Source organism: Panicum virgatum, chromosome 5N (assembly GCF_016808335.1).
Source record: "Panicum virgatum strain AP13 chromosome 5N, P.virgatum_v5, whole genome shotgun sequence".
Taxonomy (NCBI): Eukaryota; Viridiplantae; Streptophyta; class Magnoliopsida; order Poales; family Poaceae; genus Panicum; species Panicum virgatum.
The window spans coordinates 24,345,192-24,363,341 of NC_053149.1; the positions used below are offsets into that span (position 1 = coordinate 24,345,192).

General features: G+C 43.6%; 1 protein-coding gene across 1 annotated transcript; it reads left to right on the forward strand.

Moving 5' to 3' along the window:
- Positions 1 to 6,812: 6,812 nt before the first annotated feature.
- On the forward strand, positions 6,813 to 15,178 carry LOC120672754 (acyltransferase-like protein At1g54570, chloroplastic). The gene is made up of 13 exons (XM_039953322.1): positions 6,813 to 7,320; positions 7,462 to 7,513; positions 8,320 to 8,375; positions 9,205 to 9,363; positions 9,466 to 9,570; positions 11,922 to 12,028; positions 12,870 to 12,991; positions 13,090 to 13,198; positions 13,312 to 13,445; positions 13,523 to 13,892; positions 14,111 to 14,224; positions 14,444 to 14,529; positions 14,634 to 15,178. The coding sequence occupies exons 1-13, from the start codon at positions 6,942 to 6,944 to the stop codon at positions 14,932 to 14,934; spliced, it is 2,094 nt and encodes a 697-aa protein (XP_039809256.1). The 5' UTR covers positions 6,813 to 6,941; the 3' UTR covers positions 14,935 to 15,178.
- The last annotated feature ends 2,972 nt before the right edge of the window (positions 15,179 to 18,150 follow it).

The following is an 18,150-nucleotide window of genomic DNA, read 5'->3' on the forward strand; positions in this document are numbered from 1 at the left end:
ATTAGGATGAATTGTGGACTTTTGACCAACCGAATGATAGTGGGCTGAAATGAGTTAAGATTAAGAGGTATTTAAAAACTTAAGCTAAAATTAAACTAATATTAAAGGGTACTTTAAAAAATTATATTGTTAGCCTCCTCAGTTCCGCTACCCCCGGTCCCGCTATGCAGTTGGTCGCTTGTTTTTTTCTCCGAAAGATCAGTTGGTAGCTTTTTCGAGATTACACAGTACAACTCAGACACTCACACCCCTATGAACACACGTACGCAAATTCTATCCTTATGAGCATCTTCGAAGACTGAGCCTGCAAATCCTATGGAAGTCACCACAGGCGCCTCGCTGTCGAGCGGAACGTCGCCTACCACTTAATGCATAATGCCGTTAAATCCCAGAACATTCGCTCCAAGAGGAGTCGAATCTAGGATCTCAGATACTACCGAGACTCTTGTAACCACTAGAGTACAGGCACTTTCACAATCTTTTTTTCTTGAAAGATGAGTTGGTAGCTTGTGATGCGTAAATGCGCATGGTCGCCGGCGGAGTGTCAACGACGCATATACATACAGGCTAGCGGCGCCCATACCATGCGTAGGCGCAAACCGACAACGCGGCCATTTAACGGCGGGTTTCCGTGTGGGTCTAGGTCCCACGAATCTCCCCACCGGTGTCAGCGTTGACATGCATGGGCCGGCGGCGGGGTACGTGCATGCGCTCGTATCACGGGTCATTATTCATCAGTAAATGCGCTGGACCGAGGTCCAACAACACCGCAAGATGCTTTGCTTTCCGTCAAAACCCGCCTTGTACATGGTCATGGTCTGGCTTCAACCCAGCCAAACCGTATAACCAGCCCATGTCAAACAGCTTTCTGAAGACCCTGTACAGGTTGGTCTGACTCCGATTTAAACCGCGTAACCCGCTGTTCGCGAGTCTATCTTTAGGTTCGTCAACTCTACTAGTGACCATGCCTCCATCCACGCACGGACGCACCTGCGGCGTCAGCGAAGAATTGATCTATTCCTAGTCCTCCACTCCTCCAGGTGCAACGTTAATGGCAGCCATGGCAGACAGGGCCGGTGAGGGACTGAAAAAGGCGACCAGAGGGGGTGAATGGGAGCCGATAAAAATAATCGCAATCAGAAGTTCGGCTTAAGATCTCAAGTACACACCCGACCCTAGAATCCTAGGTGAAGTATGGAGTAGCTATGGATGAGCTACACCAACACACAACACCCCTAGGAACAAGCGAGAACCAATGCGGATGCAAGCACGAAGTAACAGCGCAAGAAACAGCACGGTATATGAACACCGGTTAAACCGACGTGTGAAGAAAGTCTTCACCGGTTCAACCGACGTCACAGAGCCGGCAGCAAGAAAAGCGAGCACCGGTTGATCCGACGCAGGGATTAACAAAGCATCGGTTCAACCAGCGACACTACACCGGATGATCCGACAAAATCAAGAGTTCGGTACAGATGTCCAGAGACACCTCAAACCGGGCTCATGAACACCGGTTAAACCGACGGTGTCAAAACACCTACATCGGTGTAATTGTCCAGAGAGGCCTCAAAGCATACCCAGCTGAACACCGGTTGATCCGACGCTGAAAGAACTCTATACGTCGGTGCAACGAGGAAAAAGCAAGCAGGAGGTCGCTGGTGAAGCTTCACCGGTTGATCCGATGCCCGTGGATAGCTAATGCACCGGTGCAACTGACGAACCGCAGAAAAACCCTAACGCATGAGTAACCTACTCACCGGTTGATCCGACGTGGATAGTTTCAAAGGCGTCGGTTCATCCGGTGGTAGGAAAAACTCTGTTCGAGTCCAGAAACATTTTTCCAGCCTGCGTCCTTTGGAAATCTTGACGATTGGAAGATCAAACCAAGTCCAAAGGGGCTCAAATTTTGCAGGCACGATCACAAAGACCTTGTGAACATACCCACCAAAGGAATCGACGAATTACTCCATGGTTTGGGAGGAATCGAGGAATTCCCGAGCAAGAACGGTGTTTTCTCTAGAACTCAAAAAACTTCGAATTGAAGGGACTCGTGATTCCGCGGGTTTTAGCACTAGGCTAGATGGATTAGAATCACTTCAAAGAGTCACGTGATCGTCAAGAAACAACCCCTCATCTCGTGCTCAAGAATCGACAAAGGAAAGTCGAATTCATCACAAACAAAGCACAAGACGTACGAGATTGAAACGAAATCAAACACCCCGAGGGCACAAGGAGGGAAGGGCCTCCTTTCCCGATCAATCTCCATACAAGAGTCTCAAAAATCCATACTCCAAACCTTACCCTAGAGAAGAAAGGGAGGAAGAAAAGAGGAGGTGAAGGAGACGCACGGGAGAGGCAGTGCTTGGTCTGTGCGCCAGCCAGGGAAAGAGAGCGAGAGAGAGAGAGAGTGGGTGAGGGGATATTTATGCCCACTAACTCTAGAACTAAAAGACTAAACTATCTCTAGACTTAATTAGACACTAGAAAGCTCGTAGGGGCAAAACCGGAAAAGGATACAAGGACTCATCCGACGGCCGAGGTTCTTTCTTCGAATCGAAGTCTTCTCCGCGATGCCGCCACGTAGATGAAGATCCGGTCTGCGGTTTTGGAGGATCCGCGAAACCCGAGTAGGTGGCCGGTTTTGAGAAAACCGCCAAAACTCCACGCGCGGGAAGATTCCCGCCTCTACGCCGTGGCCCTGGACGCCGTTCCCGCCTCGGCCTTCTGACGGCCCTAGACGCCGCCCGCCGCCCGTCACCTCGTCGTCCGTAGCGAGGCCCTAGACGCCGTCGACGTCCGTTCCTTCGCCAGTCCCGAGACCGACGCCCGTGCCTCCACGACTTGGCGTCTTCAACCGCCGTCTGCCAGCTTGGTTTTGTGGCGCAAACCAAGAAACCCGCCATCCGTCGGCGTTTGCGCCCTCGATCCAGGAGTGGACGCCATAGCTGCCGTCTGGCCCGAGCTCCGGTCCTGGTTGCCCTTCACCGCCGTCCACCGCACGGTTCATCGGCCACAGCACCTCCACGGCAGCTCTCCGTCGACACTTGACGCCCGTGTACCTGCAACCAAAGACCAAGCACACGATCACACCGTACGGTTGACAATTCACTCATCACAACCAGAAGAGAGTACTCCACATTCCTCAGCCGGCAGCCGACAGCAGTTGCTCGAGCAAGACGTACATATAGGGCTAAGACTCGAGCGAATCGTCGTGGCGAAGCTACTAGCGTGGCAGTGCGTCCTGCTGGTAAGTGGCAACGCCAATGCGTGGCTTGGTGCTGCCCACCCTCCATGCCGGAGAGGAGGATTCGAGCAGAGGAGGAGGGACACACGGCAAGAAGAAGAGACGATAGGCCTTGAAATTACCAAGCTCCGGCCGCCTCTTGTTTTTGTTATTTGAAATCTGCACATGTGAATATGTGATGGAACACTCTGCGGGAGCCCATCGAAGAAGATGGCTAGTACCTGCCTAGGCGCATACCAGGGACAGCTTGATCGTGCCGCCGCCGCTAGGCCTGATAGCAAATCGCAACTGTAATTAGCGACCGGTTTAATCCATTAACCATACAACCCACTGGTTTCTAACCCGCTACTGGACCTCCTCATGGCTTGGCTTGGTTTTTAACTAGAAACTGGTAAAACCGGACCATGAACAGGGCAAGTCACTACTACTACTGCTACTCCTACTGCTACTGCTGCTACTGCTACTACTGCTGCTAAATGAACTTAAGCGTCAATTTGGTTCATATTATTGAAATTATTTGGAATAGAAAACGATTAAAAAGTACACTTCAGTAGAAATATAAAGGGGAGTCCCAAACAATATTTACTTTGTCATCTTCACCCCTTGAGGCCTTTGAGTAAAATTTTGGCTGGATCGATCTCGACTCCCCAAACTCTCCAGTTAGTCCAATTTAACCCAATAGTTGGATTCTTTTTTTTTTCATGTACAGTTGAGATTTTTGAGTGACATAAGACACCATAACTTATGGAGATAGACTAATTTTTTCGATATCGTTTCCCTAGATAGATTTGGCGAGTTGAATTTTGTTAACCAAACTGAGCCAAATTTTTGTTAAGGTGGTCAAAAGAAGGATAAGGGGGGATTGTTTGGGTGTTGACCGAAACGGCCTTGCTTTGTGGACCTTTTGCTGATTGGGCCTGTTCGAGGGGCTCAAATACTGGACATGCTCACAAAATGGGCCGTGGACTGGGCTCGCTAGCGTTAACCAGGGTGGGATGTTGGATTATCTAGAAAAAAAATCGTTTCTGGAGTCTTCTTGTATTATTATTATTATTATTACAGTAACTAGGAGTAGGTAAATATGTTCGTGGATTGCTATGGATGAAAATCATATAAGTATCGGATAATGGGTAAAGATACGTACAAGTTACAGAGATGGTACAGACGATGGCCGATCTCGTGTACGGGGGGCATGATCTGCTGAGACGTCACAACTCACGAGTGCGTGCCGGAGGCTGTTACCGGCAGCAACACGTCCTACGTGTTCTGGAGGGTAAGCACGCACACGCCAGATGTATGTATATGGACGGAGTGCGTTTTTTTAGGAGGAAAATGTATTGATTTTTAGCGTATTATACCGGTTCTTTCACAAACATGACCCTAAAGAAAAGAAAAATTACAAAGAAGTTCAAAGCTCCTGTTCATCTTCCTCGAAGTTTTTAGAGATCCGTTCATCACTGCCGCCGAAGCCGCTTCCCAGTCGTCGTCGGGCACCGGAGCCAATCTCCACAAGGTGGAGGCCGCAGAGGAGGGCTTACTTCTAGGCGAATCAGCCGAGTACACAGCCTCCCAGGCGCATCGGCCAACTCCCGTACCCATGACGCATCCTTCGATTCCACCGCCGGCAACCCGAGCAAAGCTCAGATTTTCACAAAAGATCATCTTCCTCGAGATTAACAGAGTCAACAACATTATCACCTGAAGAAGACGACGATGCGCCGGCCCTCGACTCCTGGACAGGTCTCCCCAGCCTCTCCGTTGACGTCGGAGTATATCGCCATAGGAGAACGGAAGAGGCTAGGAGAAATTATTCCGCTGCGCCGCCGTCGCTTCTGCATCACCGGCATCGCTAAGAAAAACAAGCCGCAGAGGAGCCACACTCCTCCGGCAAAATCTGCAAACCAATAGATGTAGTACGTCGCAGCCCAGAATGAAGCTGCTGGTGATCACACAGCGAGCAAGCTCATCTCGATCAGTTATTTTCCATCCCATCTCTCGTCTCGAGCAAATTATACCGCCACACTAATTCGTCGGAGCCGCATGCAGCAGTACTAGGTTAACCACCAAAAAAGAGAATGAAATGCGAAGCTATTTTTGTCCCCCGTGATGTCGACTCGCGGTAGCTGTCGAGGATTCGGTTCGGCACCAGCGGATCGCATCGCGTTCGTCCGGTTGCGCCCCGGCGTCACATGACCGCACATGTGCCCGGCGCCGTGCTGGAATTAAAGCTTCGGAGCCTGCCGTCGATCGGGTGGGTGCTCCACGCTTCCACACGCTTTGCCTGCTGGAAGCTGGAACGCCCGTGTCCAAGATGGGTGGGCGAGAGAGGAGAGAAACCCCCGCCGTCACCGTGGAACGTTCACGTCCAATCGGCGTGTGTGTGTGAGCGACACGACTGGCAGGCAGGCAGCAGCAGCATGGGACACTCCTGTCGTCAGGCATGACGCTGGTCATTCTTTTTTTTTTCTTTGACGACGTTCACTAGTATTTTTTTTGACATCTTAGCATGCTGGGAAACACGAATAGCTCATATACGTACTCCTTTTTTTTCTTTTGCGAAATGATTTACATACCATCTGCTTTTAGAAATGAATATAAAATAAAAAATGACACCACATGAATACATGATTATATGGGAATGTATGGATGTGAGCCACAAAATAACACATTCTAGGTATACTACCTTGTTTGCACGTAGGGGTGGTAATCGGCCATGACCTTAATGATCTCTTCACAATTTTTTTAATTTGTTTAGTTTAAAATTGTATAAGATTAGAGCCCGACACTTTTAGAATCCGGCTCTTAGATTATTTAAGCAAAAAATTAAGGCCTTTTACCGCCCACGTCAAACTAAAGGTACTTCTTGGATGGAGAAGGTCAATCAAAGCACTCGCAACCTTTCAATTTTAGATCCAACAGATACATATATATGAACCACTCCTAGCATTTCCATTGATTTGTCCAACCATATTTCATAGCTTTCAACAATTTTGGTCATTATTTCGCCATGCTGGGTGTCAATTTAGGATATGTTTGATTGACAACCACACGTTACCTTACCTCTTTGGCAAAAGGTTCTTAAGATATGACTATTTTTTTTTGAAAAGAATAGATGTAGCTAACAATTTGCTCGTCCCATCTTAGTAGCCAAGGTTTGAAAAAAAAAAACTTCAATCTACGTGCACAAAACATATGTGCCTAAATACACCGTTAAGCACAGCCCTTTTACTTTTCTTGCAAAAAAAGTAAAAGAACAAAGTAAAAAAAAGTGAATCTATGTGCCCAGTTCATTCTCATGTCCCATTCCGAAAAAAAGTTTTCTTTTTTTTGCGAAAATAAAAAATCATTTTATTTTCATATGAGATTCAATTCACCTGAAAAAGATAAAACCGACGGCTACGTCATTGACACGTGCCGCCCAATAATGTGAGAAGGCCTCCTTACCCTAGAAAATAGAAAACACAAAAGGCCTTTACCCATTCTGCCCAATCGGTGTGTCCCCTGTCAGTGCCTCTCGCACGCTCGCCAACGTACGTGCACCACGCCACAGTGGCCACCCCGACCATTCACACTCGTAACAAAAACTAATAGCAATCGTCAGTGCCCGCCCCATCCGCTCCCTACCTCTCCAGCTCCCCTGCTCCTCTGTTTCTTCTTCCGTCTTCCCGCCCAGGCCTAGCCGCCGTGAGCCGTGGCCATGCCCGTCGCCGCGCTCCACCCTCTCCCGGCCATCGTCGGGGCCGGCCGCCGCAGGGCCCGACGCCACCGGCGTTTCGGCCTCCGCGCGAGCTCCCTGGAGTCGCCGTCTGTGGCCTCGACGGCGCTGGATGGCGTGGCAGGGCCCCCGGTGGAGAGGAAGGAGAAGGTGAAGGACGATGCGGCGGCGGCGGAGAAGGAAGAGAACAAGGGGCTGCACGCCCTCTACGACGACGGCTTCGGCGGCGTCACCGTCAAGGACTACTTCGCGGCGGCCAAGGCCGTGTCCAGGGACGACGGCGGCCCGCCGCGCTGGTTCTGCCCCGTCGAGTGCGGCCGCCCGGCGGTGGACGGCGCGCCGCTGCTGCTCTTCCTGCCAGGTACGCGGTCCCTGAGCTGGCCAGTGGCCACGACAGATCAATCACTACCACGTCTGCACATACCCAAATGGAGAAACCATTCTGGACTCCATGCCTGTGTTTCTTTGATGATGGCTGAGCAGCGAATTGACAACACTGCAGGAACGGATGGCGTCGGAATGGGGCTCATCCTGCACCACAAGTCGTTGGGCAAGTGAGTCTTTTCCTTTCTTTTCACAGATGAACAATTTTTTTTTGTTCTTTACCATTTTCCAATGATAGGTGTAGCTGGTTTGGAGAAAACTTCTTCCAGCTCATGTATCCATGCTCTGCAAACCTTACCAATTTCCCTTTTTTAAAAGGAAAACCTTACCAGTTTTCTTCCTGCAAACTTCAATGGAATTACGAAACGAGTAGCAATTGCTTTTATTTTCCTCTGTTTTTACATGTGATGTGTACGTGTCTATGCTAGTATGCTTTGTTCGTGTCACTGACTCATGGTAGCGGAGTATCCAAGTTTGTTCCAAGTCAATCAGAAAGGACTGCCCTCTGATCCTGAATTCTGATTACTAGTTCAGCCGTGCAGTCATTGTCTACGAAGTTATGAAAGAAGAAGATAAGATGACTAACCAGTCCACTAGTGATTGATCCACTAGATGTTGATTCCTCTTACTTTTCTTGCCCATGTGACAAAAGTTGTCTGCCTCTGTTTCCTTCTTGTTTTGTCTTGTCTCTTCCAACCACTGCATCTAGGAACCGCTACTCAATGGAACAAACTGAATATTATGATCTGAATCTGAACTAGCGTTTTACTCATATCACAGTTTCACCAACTATAATTGGTATGCTAAACTTTATTGTTTCGAAAAAAAAGTCGATGCCATCAAGTCCAAGTAATTTTTAATATTCCTGTTATCATCTCCATCTTCTCTAGCTGCCATTCTTTGCTTGTGGCACTCATGGAGCTTGTTGAGTCAACCTCATTTTTAACTCTTTTTTCCTCCTTTCTTAATTCTGTAGAGTATTCGAGGTTCGTTGCTTGCACATACCAGTCAATGATCGTACACCATTTGAAGGTATGATGTTGCTTGACAAAACTTGGTTCATCCAGTCTGCATCCCTATTCTATAGTTGTGTAGCTATTATTTTTTTTTAATAATGGAAACGAGTTCTAGCCCAGTGTATATGGCCAAAAGATTATTACAAAACAAAACCATCCATGGTCGAATTGGGAGAAATAAAGAGAAAATAATCTAAACCAATCCTGAGGTTATGCTTCCACCCCCGATTGGCTATTTCCAAGGCGACGGTCTCCAAAGCAAGACTCGTCCTTCGGAATAGCACATTCATCATATCTTCATGCTGTAGGTGCACCCATAGACGCAACCAGTAGGTCCCCCCTGAAAATAGCCTATATAAATGGAGAATACTTGGTTTTGTTAAAAATAATATCATTACGACATCTCCAAATAGCCCAACACAATGCAGCTGCCCCCACCAACATGACACGCCTCTCCTTGTCACTAAAATTTGAGAGCCAATTCCCTAGCATATGGAAAACTGATCTTGGCGGGGTTAACCCTGTAGCTAAATAGACTATCCTCCAAATCTCCTTTGCATGGTGACAGTCAAAGAGGAGATGTGTAATCGATTCATTACAGTTACAGAAGCAACACTTCAAACTCCCCTTCCAATTCTTCCTCACTAGATTATCTTTTGTTAGGATAACTCCTCTTTGGAGATACCAAAAGAAAATCTTTCTGATATTATGAGAGGAAATGTGTAGCTATTATTTAGAGAATAAAAATTAGGAAGGCCAATTGTTGAATTGCGTTTCATTTGTTCAAGAGGTTGAGGGATGAGTAATCCAAAAATCCTCTCTCTTTCTGATATTTGTGACTGCAGGGTTACTACAAACCGTTGAAAATACTATCAAGCATGAGCATGATTTATCACCTAACAGACCAATATACCTCGTTGGAGATTCATTTGGTGGATGCCTTGCAGTGGCAGTGGCAGCTCGTAATCCACAAATTGACTTGCTTCTCATACTAGTAAATCCAGGCAGGTGATCGTTTTCAGTTTAACATTTGATTAAAATAGATTCTTTTCCTAATACCTTTTTTTTCTGTCTTTGTTTCCAACTAACCTGTTTTTCTTTTCCAGCTACATCATTTGCAAAGACTCCATTACAGCCCATATTGCCTCTTTTGGAATCAATGCCAAGCGAGTTTCATGTTACAGTTCCGTATCTTCTCAGTTTTGTCATGGGTATGCCTCCTGTTAGTTCTTATTTGACTCCTTGTTTAGATGCATTCAAAATTCCAAAACTTTACAAGATTCTCCATCACATCGAATCTTTGAACGCATGCATGAAGTATTAAATGTAGCTAAACAAAATAACTAATTACACAGTTTGTCTATAATTTGCGAGACGAATCTTTTGAGCCTAGTTAACCCATAGCGGGACAATAATTATCAAATACAAACGGAAATGCTACAGTGTTTTACAGCCAAAACTTTATGCATCTAAACAAGGGCTGAATTTTTAAATACTCATCAATCCAGATCAGCCTTTTCCAATCTGCATCAACTGAACAGCATAATGCTGACCTTCTTTCACTTTTACATAAGAAAGTTAGTCTTGAATGTTCATAAATAATTTCTTTCATAGTACATTTAATATTAAAATGCAATTCTTGTTCCACATTATTGTAGAGAAATTTAACTTTTGCAAACTGATTTGAACTATAATATCCCATTGTACTACTATACAAAAAGGTCTCTTTATTGACAATTCTTTTGCTACTGGTTTGATCTCTAATTTCCTTTTCTGCAACCATAGAATCTATCATTGCTCTTTTTCAGCATTATGTAGCTTCCATTTCTTTTTTCTGCCACCCCTACTAGGTCACTATTTTGCCAAGATGAAAAAAAACAGGGGCATTCATAATAATTTAAAAAACCTAAAAGGTGCATAAATGCAAATAGGAGAGAGGAAAGTGTTGGCACGAAGATGTGTCCTACACTGCAAACGCACCGAGTGCCCTCAACGGTGACCGTGATGCGCAAGACACGCCAGGATTTGAATCTGAAGAACAGTGCACCCCAGAGGGACTGCATCAGGGTGTGGCAGCCAATGGAGTGCCCTCGGCAGGCCAGCTAGGGCATCTTAGGTCACCGTTGAGACGAAGAATGAACAACAACTAGGGTTGGAAAAATAGGGGCAAAGAGAAAAATAAGTAATTGTGTTTGATATATTCGCTCATGGTTGATGCAGGACTTGTCCAAAAGGTAAGAGGCGCACCAAAGAGTGCCAAACCAACAATACATGGGCTATGGAAAGTCTAAATCTGAGTAGATTTTGAAAACATGTTGAAACCAGCAAATTTAGTCAATGACTGGTCCATCTGGTGATGCCAAAAACTGATGACCGAATAGTAGGGGTCCAAAATGTATTTGACCGACTCAATTAGTGATCCTCGGCTCGACTTGATCTTGGCTCTGTTTTGGCTTTGGAATGACCGACTTATCCCCCATTGTGACCGACCTTTTTGATCGAATCAATCGGTGAGGGTAAAGAATCCTTCTTAACCTCTCTGAAATGACTGGCCCATTCAGTCGAATAAGCACAGGATTAGTATGAGATACTGTACAGAAACCCATAAACCCTCTTCATTGACCGACTCATTCTTCACTCAACTTATAGCTATCAATGGATTAGTCTGTCGATTTTAGCACCTCACCTTCCATCAGCCATATCTGATTGGGGTCATCCACATGTCCATTTCAATTAAACTGATGAGAGCTATCCAACGGTGTTATCCATTCTGCAATTTTGACCCTCAGAACCAACAGAAAATTGACCAACTTATTTGATTGATTTAATCGGTGTTAGCAGCGCATGTCATTTTTTGTTGCCAAAACTCTCTCATTAGGAGGTCGATTTTAAAAAAAAGCTTGGCGGGAAGGGAAGACTGCCCCGCGCTTCGATATTAAGAGAATGCAAGTTTTGAACCCGGGTTGGTGACTGAGAGCGCACTCCCGTCGCCACCAGCCCACAAGAGAGCTTGCATGGAGTCTGATTTAAGCGATCCATATGTCTATTTTGATCATTTCAACGAGAGTGTATTGGTAATCTTGTTTCGGCGCTTTGAGTCCATTTTCCATTTGGTTCAAGCTAACCTTTGTGTCTTCATGTTCAAACTCGCCCGTGCCAATATGAGTGTCACCGGAAAGTTGTTGACATTTATTTTTCTTTGTGATAAATCACACCATAGTAAGTACTATACAAAAAAGGGAAGATGTGCTTATTGTACTCAAATTTATTTGGATGTTGCCAAACAATTTGGTAGTAATATTTACTTGAAATTTTGGAGACTTATTCAAAATTAATTGATGGATTTTTTGGGGGCCATCCACCTTTATTTCTTTTCCTCATAAGCTCTTGTTATTTAACAGCATCTATCTTTTAGATTTTCATTTTTTGTGGCGTTCAAAAGGCAAAGGCCACTTGCATTTCTCGGTGGTAGAAAATATACTAGAGCTGTGATCAGTGTAGAAAGTAAAAAAACAATGTATCTTTTCTCTATTTTCTTACTTCTACGGATGTGTTTCAACAGGTGACCCCCTGAAGATGGCTTCGGTTAGCATTGAAAACAATCTATCTCCTCCAGAAACTCTACAGAAATTGTCAGATAGTCTCACTTCAATGCTACCTTTACTTTCGGTTAGTTTTTCGCACCTTTGTCCAAACTTTCGGAATGCCAATATTTCTGAACTTCATACATATTATCAGATTAATCCTTTTCTATTCTCAAACAGGCAAGAGAGTTGCGTTTCTTTGTAATAAAAAAAAAGCTGGCCAAGTACACAAGCTCTTCTGTTAGAGAGAGACACACACCAACACACTTAGTTTGGATTAACAAACAAACTTAGACTTAGTTTAGATTAACAATCACACTACACATGAATAATGACGCAGCCCAACAGCTAAACCTCAACATCAGGAAAGTCTAAGTTTCTAAGTCGATTAAGCCCGAACCTGAATGTTAATATATCGATAATTATATTCCTGATTGTTGCTGTCTATTAAGTCCGGTGGCGCTTAGTGTTCATTGATCAGGTGACCTGTGGTCCTTGTTTGCTTGTTTCTCGATTCTAACTCTATCTGTTATTTCTCCTTAATATAATGACAGGCAGCTCTCCTGCAAGTTGAGAAAAAAGTGTCTAACTCGACTAGATTGCTCTAAGGCTTTAAGAGTGCGCTTGGCACTTATCATTCATCAGATCAGTTCTCACTCTTACAACTAATGTGCACTTGTGCAGAACATTTTGGACAGAATTGTATTCTTCTATAATTTAATCCTCTCTTCACGAAAATGTGTGACAAACATTACTTTTAGCAGTGCATTATATTGTATTGTATCTGTCTAAATGACAGAATAAGTATGTATTTCTTTTTAAGTTACTATCTTGGAAGTTTATCTTCATTCTGTCCTTCGATTATGAGATCAGTTACAAATCAAACTGCATTTATTCATTTTGATCCCATGTTTTTTTTACCTTAGGAATTGCCAGATATTATACCAAGGGATACTCTTTTGTGGAAACTCAAACTTCTTAAGACTGGAGCTGCCTATGCAAATTCTCGACTTCATGCTGTACAAGCAGAAGTTCTACTTCTTGCCAGGTCCTTGGATTAATACTTCCTGTGTATACCCTGTGGTTTTGTAGTCTGCTGACTTTTAGCCCCACATGTCTGGTCTCATAGTGTATACCTGTATTCAGCGGTAGCGACAACCTTCTACCAAGCAGAGATGAAGCAGATCGTCTTTTCAAGGCACTGAAGAACTGCAGAGTTCGATACTTCAAGGACAATGGCCATACGCTACTCTTGGTATAACGCATCACACTAATAATTCTTCTGTTGTTTCCATCAAATTGTAATGTTTGTACCAAGCCGTGCATTCTTTTCCCTGCAATTCTGAAAGTGAAAATGTACTTGTACAGGAGGATGGTGTCAATCTGTTATCTGTCATAAAGGGAGTAAACATGTATCGCCGTGGAAGACAAAGGGATTTTGTAACCGATTATCTCCCTCCTACTTTAAGTGAGTTCAAGAAAACATTTGACGAGGATCACAAGTATGTGATGAAATGCTGAAAGTTCTATTCTAGTCTTTTTGTTATTATTGGAAAATTGCAAACTGAATTTTCTGCAGACTTTTTCACCTTGCACTGAGCCCAGTTATGATGTCTACCCTGAAGAATGGAAAAATTGTCCGTAGTCTATCTGGCATTCCTGATAAGGGTCCTGTCTTGTTTGTGGGCTATCATGCGCTCATGGGTATTGAATTGAGTCCACTGTATGAAGAGTTCCTGAGGGAGAAGAAAAAAATTGTTCGTGGCTTGGCTCATCCACTTTTGTTTGGAACAAAATTTGAGTCTTCGCGCCAGGAATTATCTCGGTTAGATACAGTTTCTATGTATGGTGGACTACCGGTCACCCCAATCAATATGTACAGGTTATTTGAGAGGAATGAATTTGTTCTGCTTTATCCTGGCGGTGTTCGGGAAGCTCTGCATAGAAAGGTTTGCTTGACTTGACCAATTTCTCCACTACTAGCCTTGATTGAACCATTAATTGCATATGAAATTATTATCTCAAAGATTTCCAATTACTATGTGCTAATAACATAAACTCAAAATGAGCTAGCTGGTATCCCTATGAAAAAGAATAACTGCTACTTGAACTCCAATTTGTGGACCACCTTTTGCTTACTCCTTACTATATCTACTTAATTTTTCAGAACGAAGAATACAAGTTGTTTTGGCCGGATCAACCAGAATTTGTAAGAATGGCTGCACGGTTTGGTGTTACTGTCATACCCTTTGGGTGTGTAGGAGAGGATGATGTTCTAGAGGTAGGTATCTGTTGATCCATGTCTTTGATCTACCGTATAAATCTGAAAGTACCATGCTCTAAGCTTAAAATACCATAGAAAATGGCTAGCTTTAGATGTTTTGCTTCATTATTCCTTTGTCTGAAAAAGTACATGATGCCTATGGGCTACAAGTCATGCTATTGCAAATTTGTAATTATGTTTCTGTACCACATGCTGATGCAAATAATCACTCTGCAGTTGGTTGTGGATTATAATGATCAGAAAAACATCCCTGGCCTTCGGGAATGGATAGAGTCAGTCAACAAAGAAACTGACAGAGTGAGGTCAGACGTCAATCTATTTCTCCAAAACCAAAACAGAATGATCAAACCTTACCTTTGTGCTTGCTCAACCGAACTCTTAGTTCCATTCGCGTTATTCATTTCAGGGATAGCGTCAAAGGGGAGGATGGGAATCAAGACATGCACTTGCCTGCTGTTCTCCCAAAAGTACCTGGCAGATTCTACTACCTATTTGGCAAACCGATCGAAATGAAAGGAATGAACAACCTTGTCAGAGACAGAAAGAGTGCAAATGAAGTGTATCTTCGCATAAAATCAGAAGTGGAGGAGATAATGTCATATCTAAAGAGGAAGAGGGAGGAAGACCCTTACAGGAGTATAGCGCAGCGTGCGTTATACCAGGCAACATGGGGCGTCTCTGCTCAAGTTCCAACTTTCGAACCATGAAGATCAGGTGCAGAAATGTTAGTGTGATTGGATATTTGAAAGCTCACACAAACAAAGTAGGTGAAAGAATCGGTGAAAGTAGGGCAGGACATCTGTAACTGCAAGCTTATTGCGATTCTTTGATCAGATGCAAATTACGCAATCCATTCAGAGGAAATTTCCTCCCTTACACACTGTACAGAAGTACATTACATGTACTATGCAGAAAAACATTGCATGTGTATATTTTCTGACAGTTTTCTGACGGGGGTGTAAGTGGTATACTGATAGTGATTAGCCTGATAATATTTTTTTAAGAAACAGGAGGGGCAATGCTCCTCTGATTATATATTAACAAGGTGTCTCAATCATGAAAAAAAGAAATTTTTTTTACTGAATTCTAGAAAAGTAAAAAAATTAGAGGAAAAGATCCTGTGCAATAAGCAAGAAAACTACAGAAAAAAATTCAGAGTAAACTGAAACAAATTTATATACACGGTACGTCTTGGATTTTTTGTTTCTTGTTTTTTTCTCGAACATGCAGGAGAACTGCACATCATTATATTAAAAAGAAAAGGGAGGGGGTTTTATCCCAAAACGTTACAGATGTAAAGGGGCTGTAACCCCCCTAAATTACAACTACACTGAATCTTTAAGAAAAAACTAGACTAGACCAGGACTAGACCAAAATCTAAAAGCCTCTAGGCACCAGGGCGAGGAGAAAGGAAATTCCTCTAGCACCGGCCTAGGACCACTACTGCAGATCTTCAAAGTTGGTTGAAATGATGCTAACAGTACTAGGGGAAGCGCCATCAAACACACACCGATTGCGGTGGTTCCATAAATTCTAGGCTACCAGAATTATAATGGAGTTCAATCCGTTAACCATCTGACCAGACACCCTACCACATGCATTTGCACACCATTCATCAAAATTTTCATTCTCAAGGTTTGGAGCCAGCACTTGTAGGCCAAATCTCTGCAGAATAGATAACTACATCTGCCAAGCAAAAATACAAGAGACTAAAAGATGGTCCATTGTTTCCTAAGCTTGGTCACAAAGTGGGTAGGCAGCACGATGCTGTAACCCTTTTCTTTCCAACCGATCTGTTGTCCAGTATATTTTGTGTGCAGCTGTCCACAAGAAAAACTTAGGATCCAACTTTGCCATACTCTCTCCTATGGACCAAACTGAATAGCTCCAATGAAAAGAGCTTCATACGCCAATATTGAGGTGTACTGACCAGTAGTGGAGAATTGCACCATATGTGTATCTTCAACATCTAGCTGCAGCTCAACGTTTGAGAGCAGCTCCCATAGATGAATGTACTCAGTCAGGACATGTACTGTAAGTGCATCTCTTATGCCAGAGACCCATGTTCTATTATTGAGAGCATCAAACACCTTTCTTTTCCTTGCTCTAGCAGCCACTGCTCCAAACAGATTAGGAAAGGACTTTTGTAGATTTTGGCCACAAAGCCATCTGTCAGCCCAAAAACAAGTATTCTTGCCATTGCCCACTTCTAAAATAGTGGCAGCTGCAAAGAAGGCTTTAACTTGTGGTGAAGATTGGATAGGAAAGAAGGCCCATGGTTTTCCAGGTTCGGTTTTTTGAAGCCACAACCACCTTAGTCGCAAAGCCCATCCCAGTTTCTGTAGATCAGATTCCAAGGCCTCCCAAGTCAGGTGGTCGAGTAACTTTAGGCCAAGCAATTAAACAATGACACCCCTTATATCTTTTCTGCCTTTCGACAAAAAGCCCCTTCTAATTTTATTGATGGCCTGCAATGTCCCCTTCTAATTTTTGTTTCTTGTTATAAGATACAATAAATATCTAGTGCTTCATGTAGGAACTGAGCCTAGCTCAGTTAATTGTGGTGAGGTGTGGGTGTACATCCCACTACCCAGATTTGGATTCTCCTCAACTTGAATTTCAATACATCATATAGGGCTTCCACCCGAGGTATTCTTGGAAAAACATATCTCTTAAGGAGACCTATTGAATGCCAAAACATCCACAAATTGCAGACCTCGTGCTACCAGTTCAGGTTCATTGATGGAGCATGAATGCATGATCAAATATCTTGAGCTCAGTTAAGGAGAAAGCTAATATAGCACAACTCCTTGTGTGGTTCCATTTTTTACTTTTTACGGTTTTTCCAAGGTGCAACTTTGACTATTATTTTATATTACTAGCATAGACGCCATGCGACACGACGTGATTTTTAAAAATCTAGTTAGCTTTTAACATGTCTGCATTTATACTATTAAGACTAATGAGAATGAAGATGAATCACAATAAATTCAAATATAGTCTAACATGGGTCGATTCAAGAAACCAGCTGCTTGATTTCATAGATGGACCAAATCTCAAGGCATATATGGAAAAACGTGGTTTCATGATTGGACATATCGATGCTTGGGATGGCAGATTTGAACAGACAAAAAGCAAGGAAAATATAAATCAAGGTCTAAAAACAAACAAAGAAGAATCAAAGTAGCAGAAGCCTCATGGTTATTCTTGCAAGAACTCTGAAGCACAGAAAAAGGAGTTTTTTTCCCTCAAAGGACACATAAGATCCATAATCAGATTAGGCTAATCAAATACGTGTCCGATTCTTAGGCTCGGTCAGAGCTCGTCCTCAAGTCGAAGCATCTATCGTGTCTCCCTAGATCTCTCATGGCATCTGATCAGCACAGGTACGGGCGGGCATGTATAACCGCGTCAGGTGAGAAAAAAAAGTTGTTTTTCGGCAGAAACATCCTAACATATGATTTTTATGGGTCTACACCTCGTCCCACCTTCCTCAACCCTGACATGTGAGTCCAACGTGAGGGGTATAACGGATCCGATTTGAATAACAAATATTTTCAATTGTTTTCGATCTTTATAGTATAGATAACATAATGAATTTGTTTCAAGACAAATCTACGCAGATGTTTTTATTTCCTTTATTCAATATTTTTTTTGAACGAACACTTTATTCAATATTTGAAAAGCTCGCAAATTAAACTAGCCCTTAGCAGTTAGGCTTAATGACGACGTTTATCTGTTCAGCAAGATAAACGCATTGGTTTTGTCCGGTCACATGACCGGATCACACAAATTTCAAACAGTGGAGTGCAACTCTACAACTACAAGACTCCAATGTCCAAACTCACACCCTTTGTGCCTCATTCCGTTTCAGTTATTGTCGTTGCACACCTTGAAGCTTCCCTAACGCATGACTCCGTTGG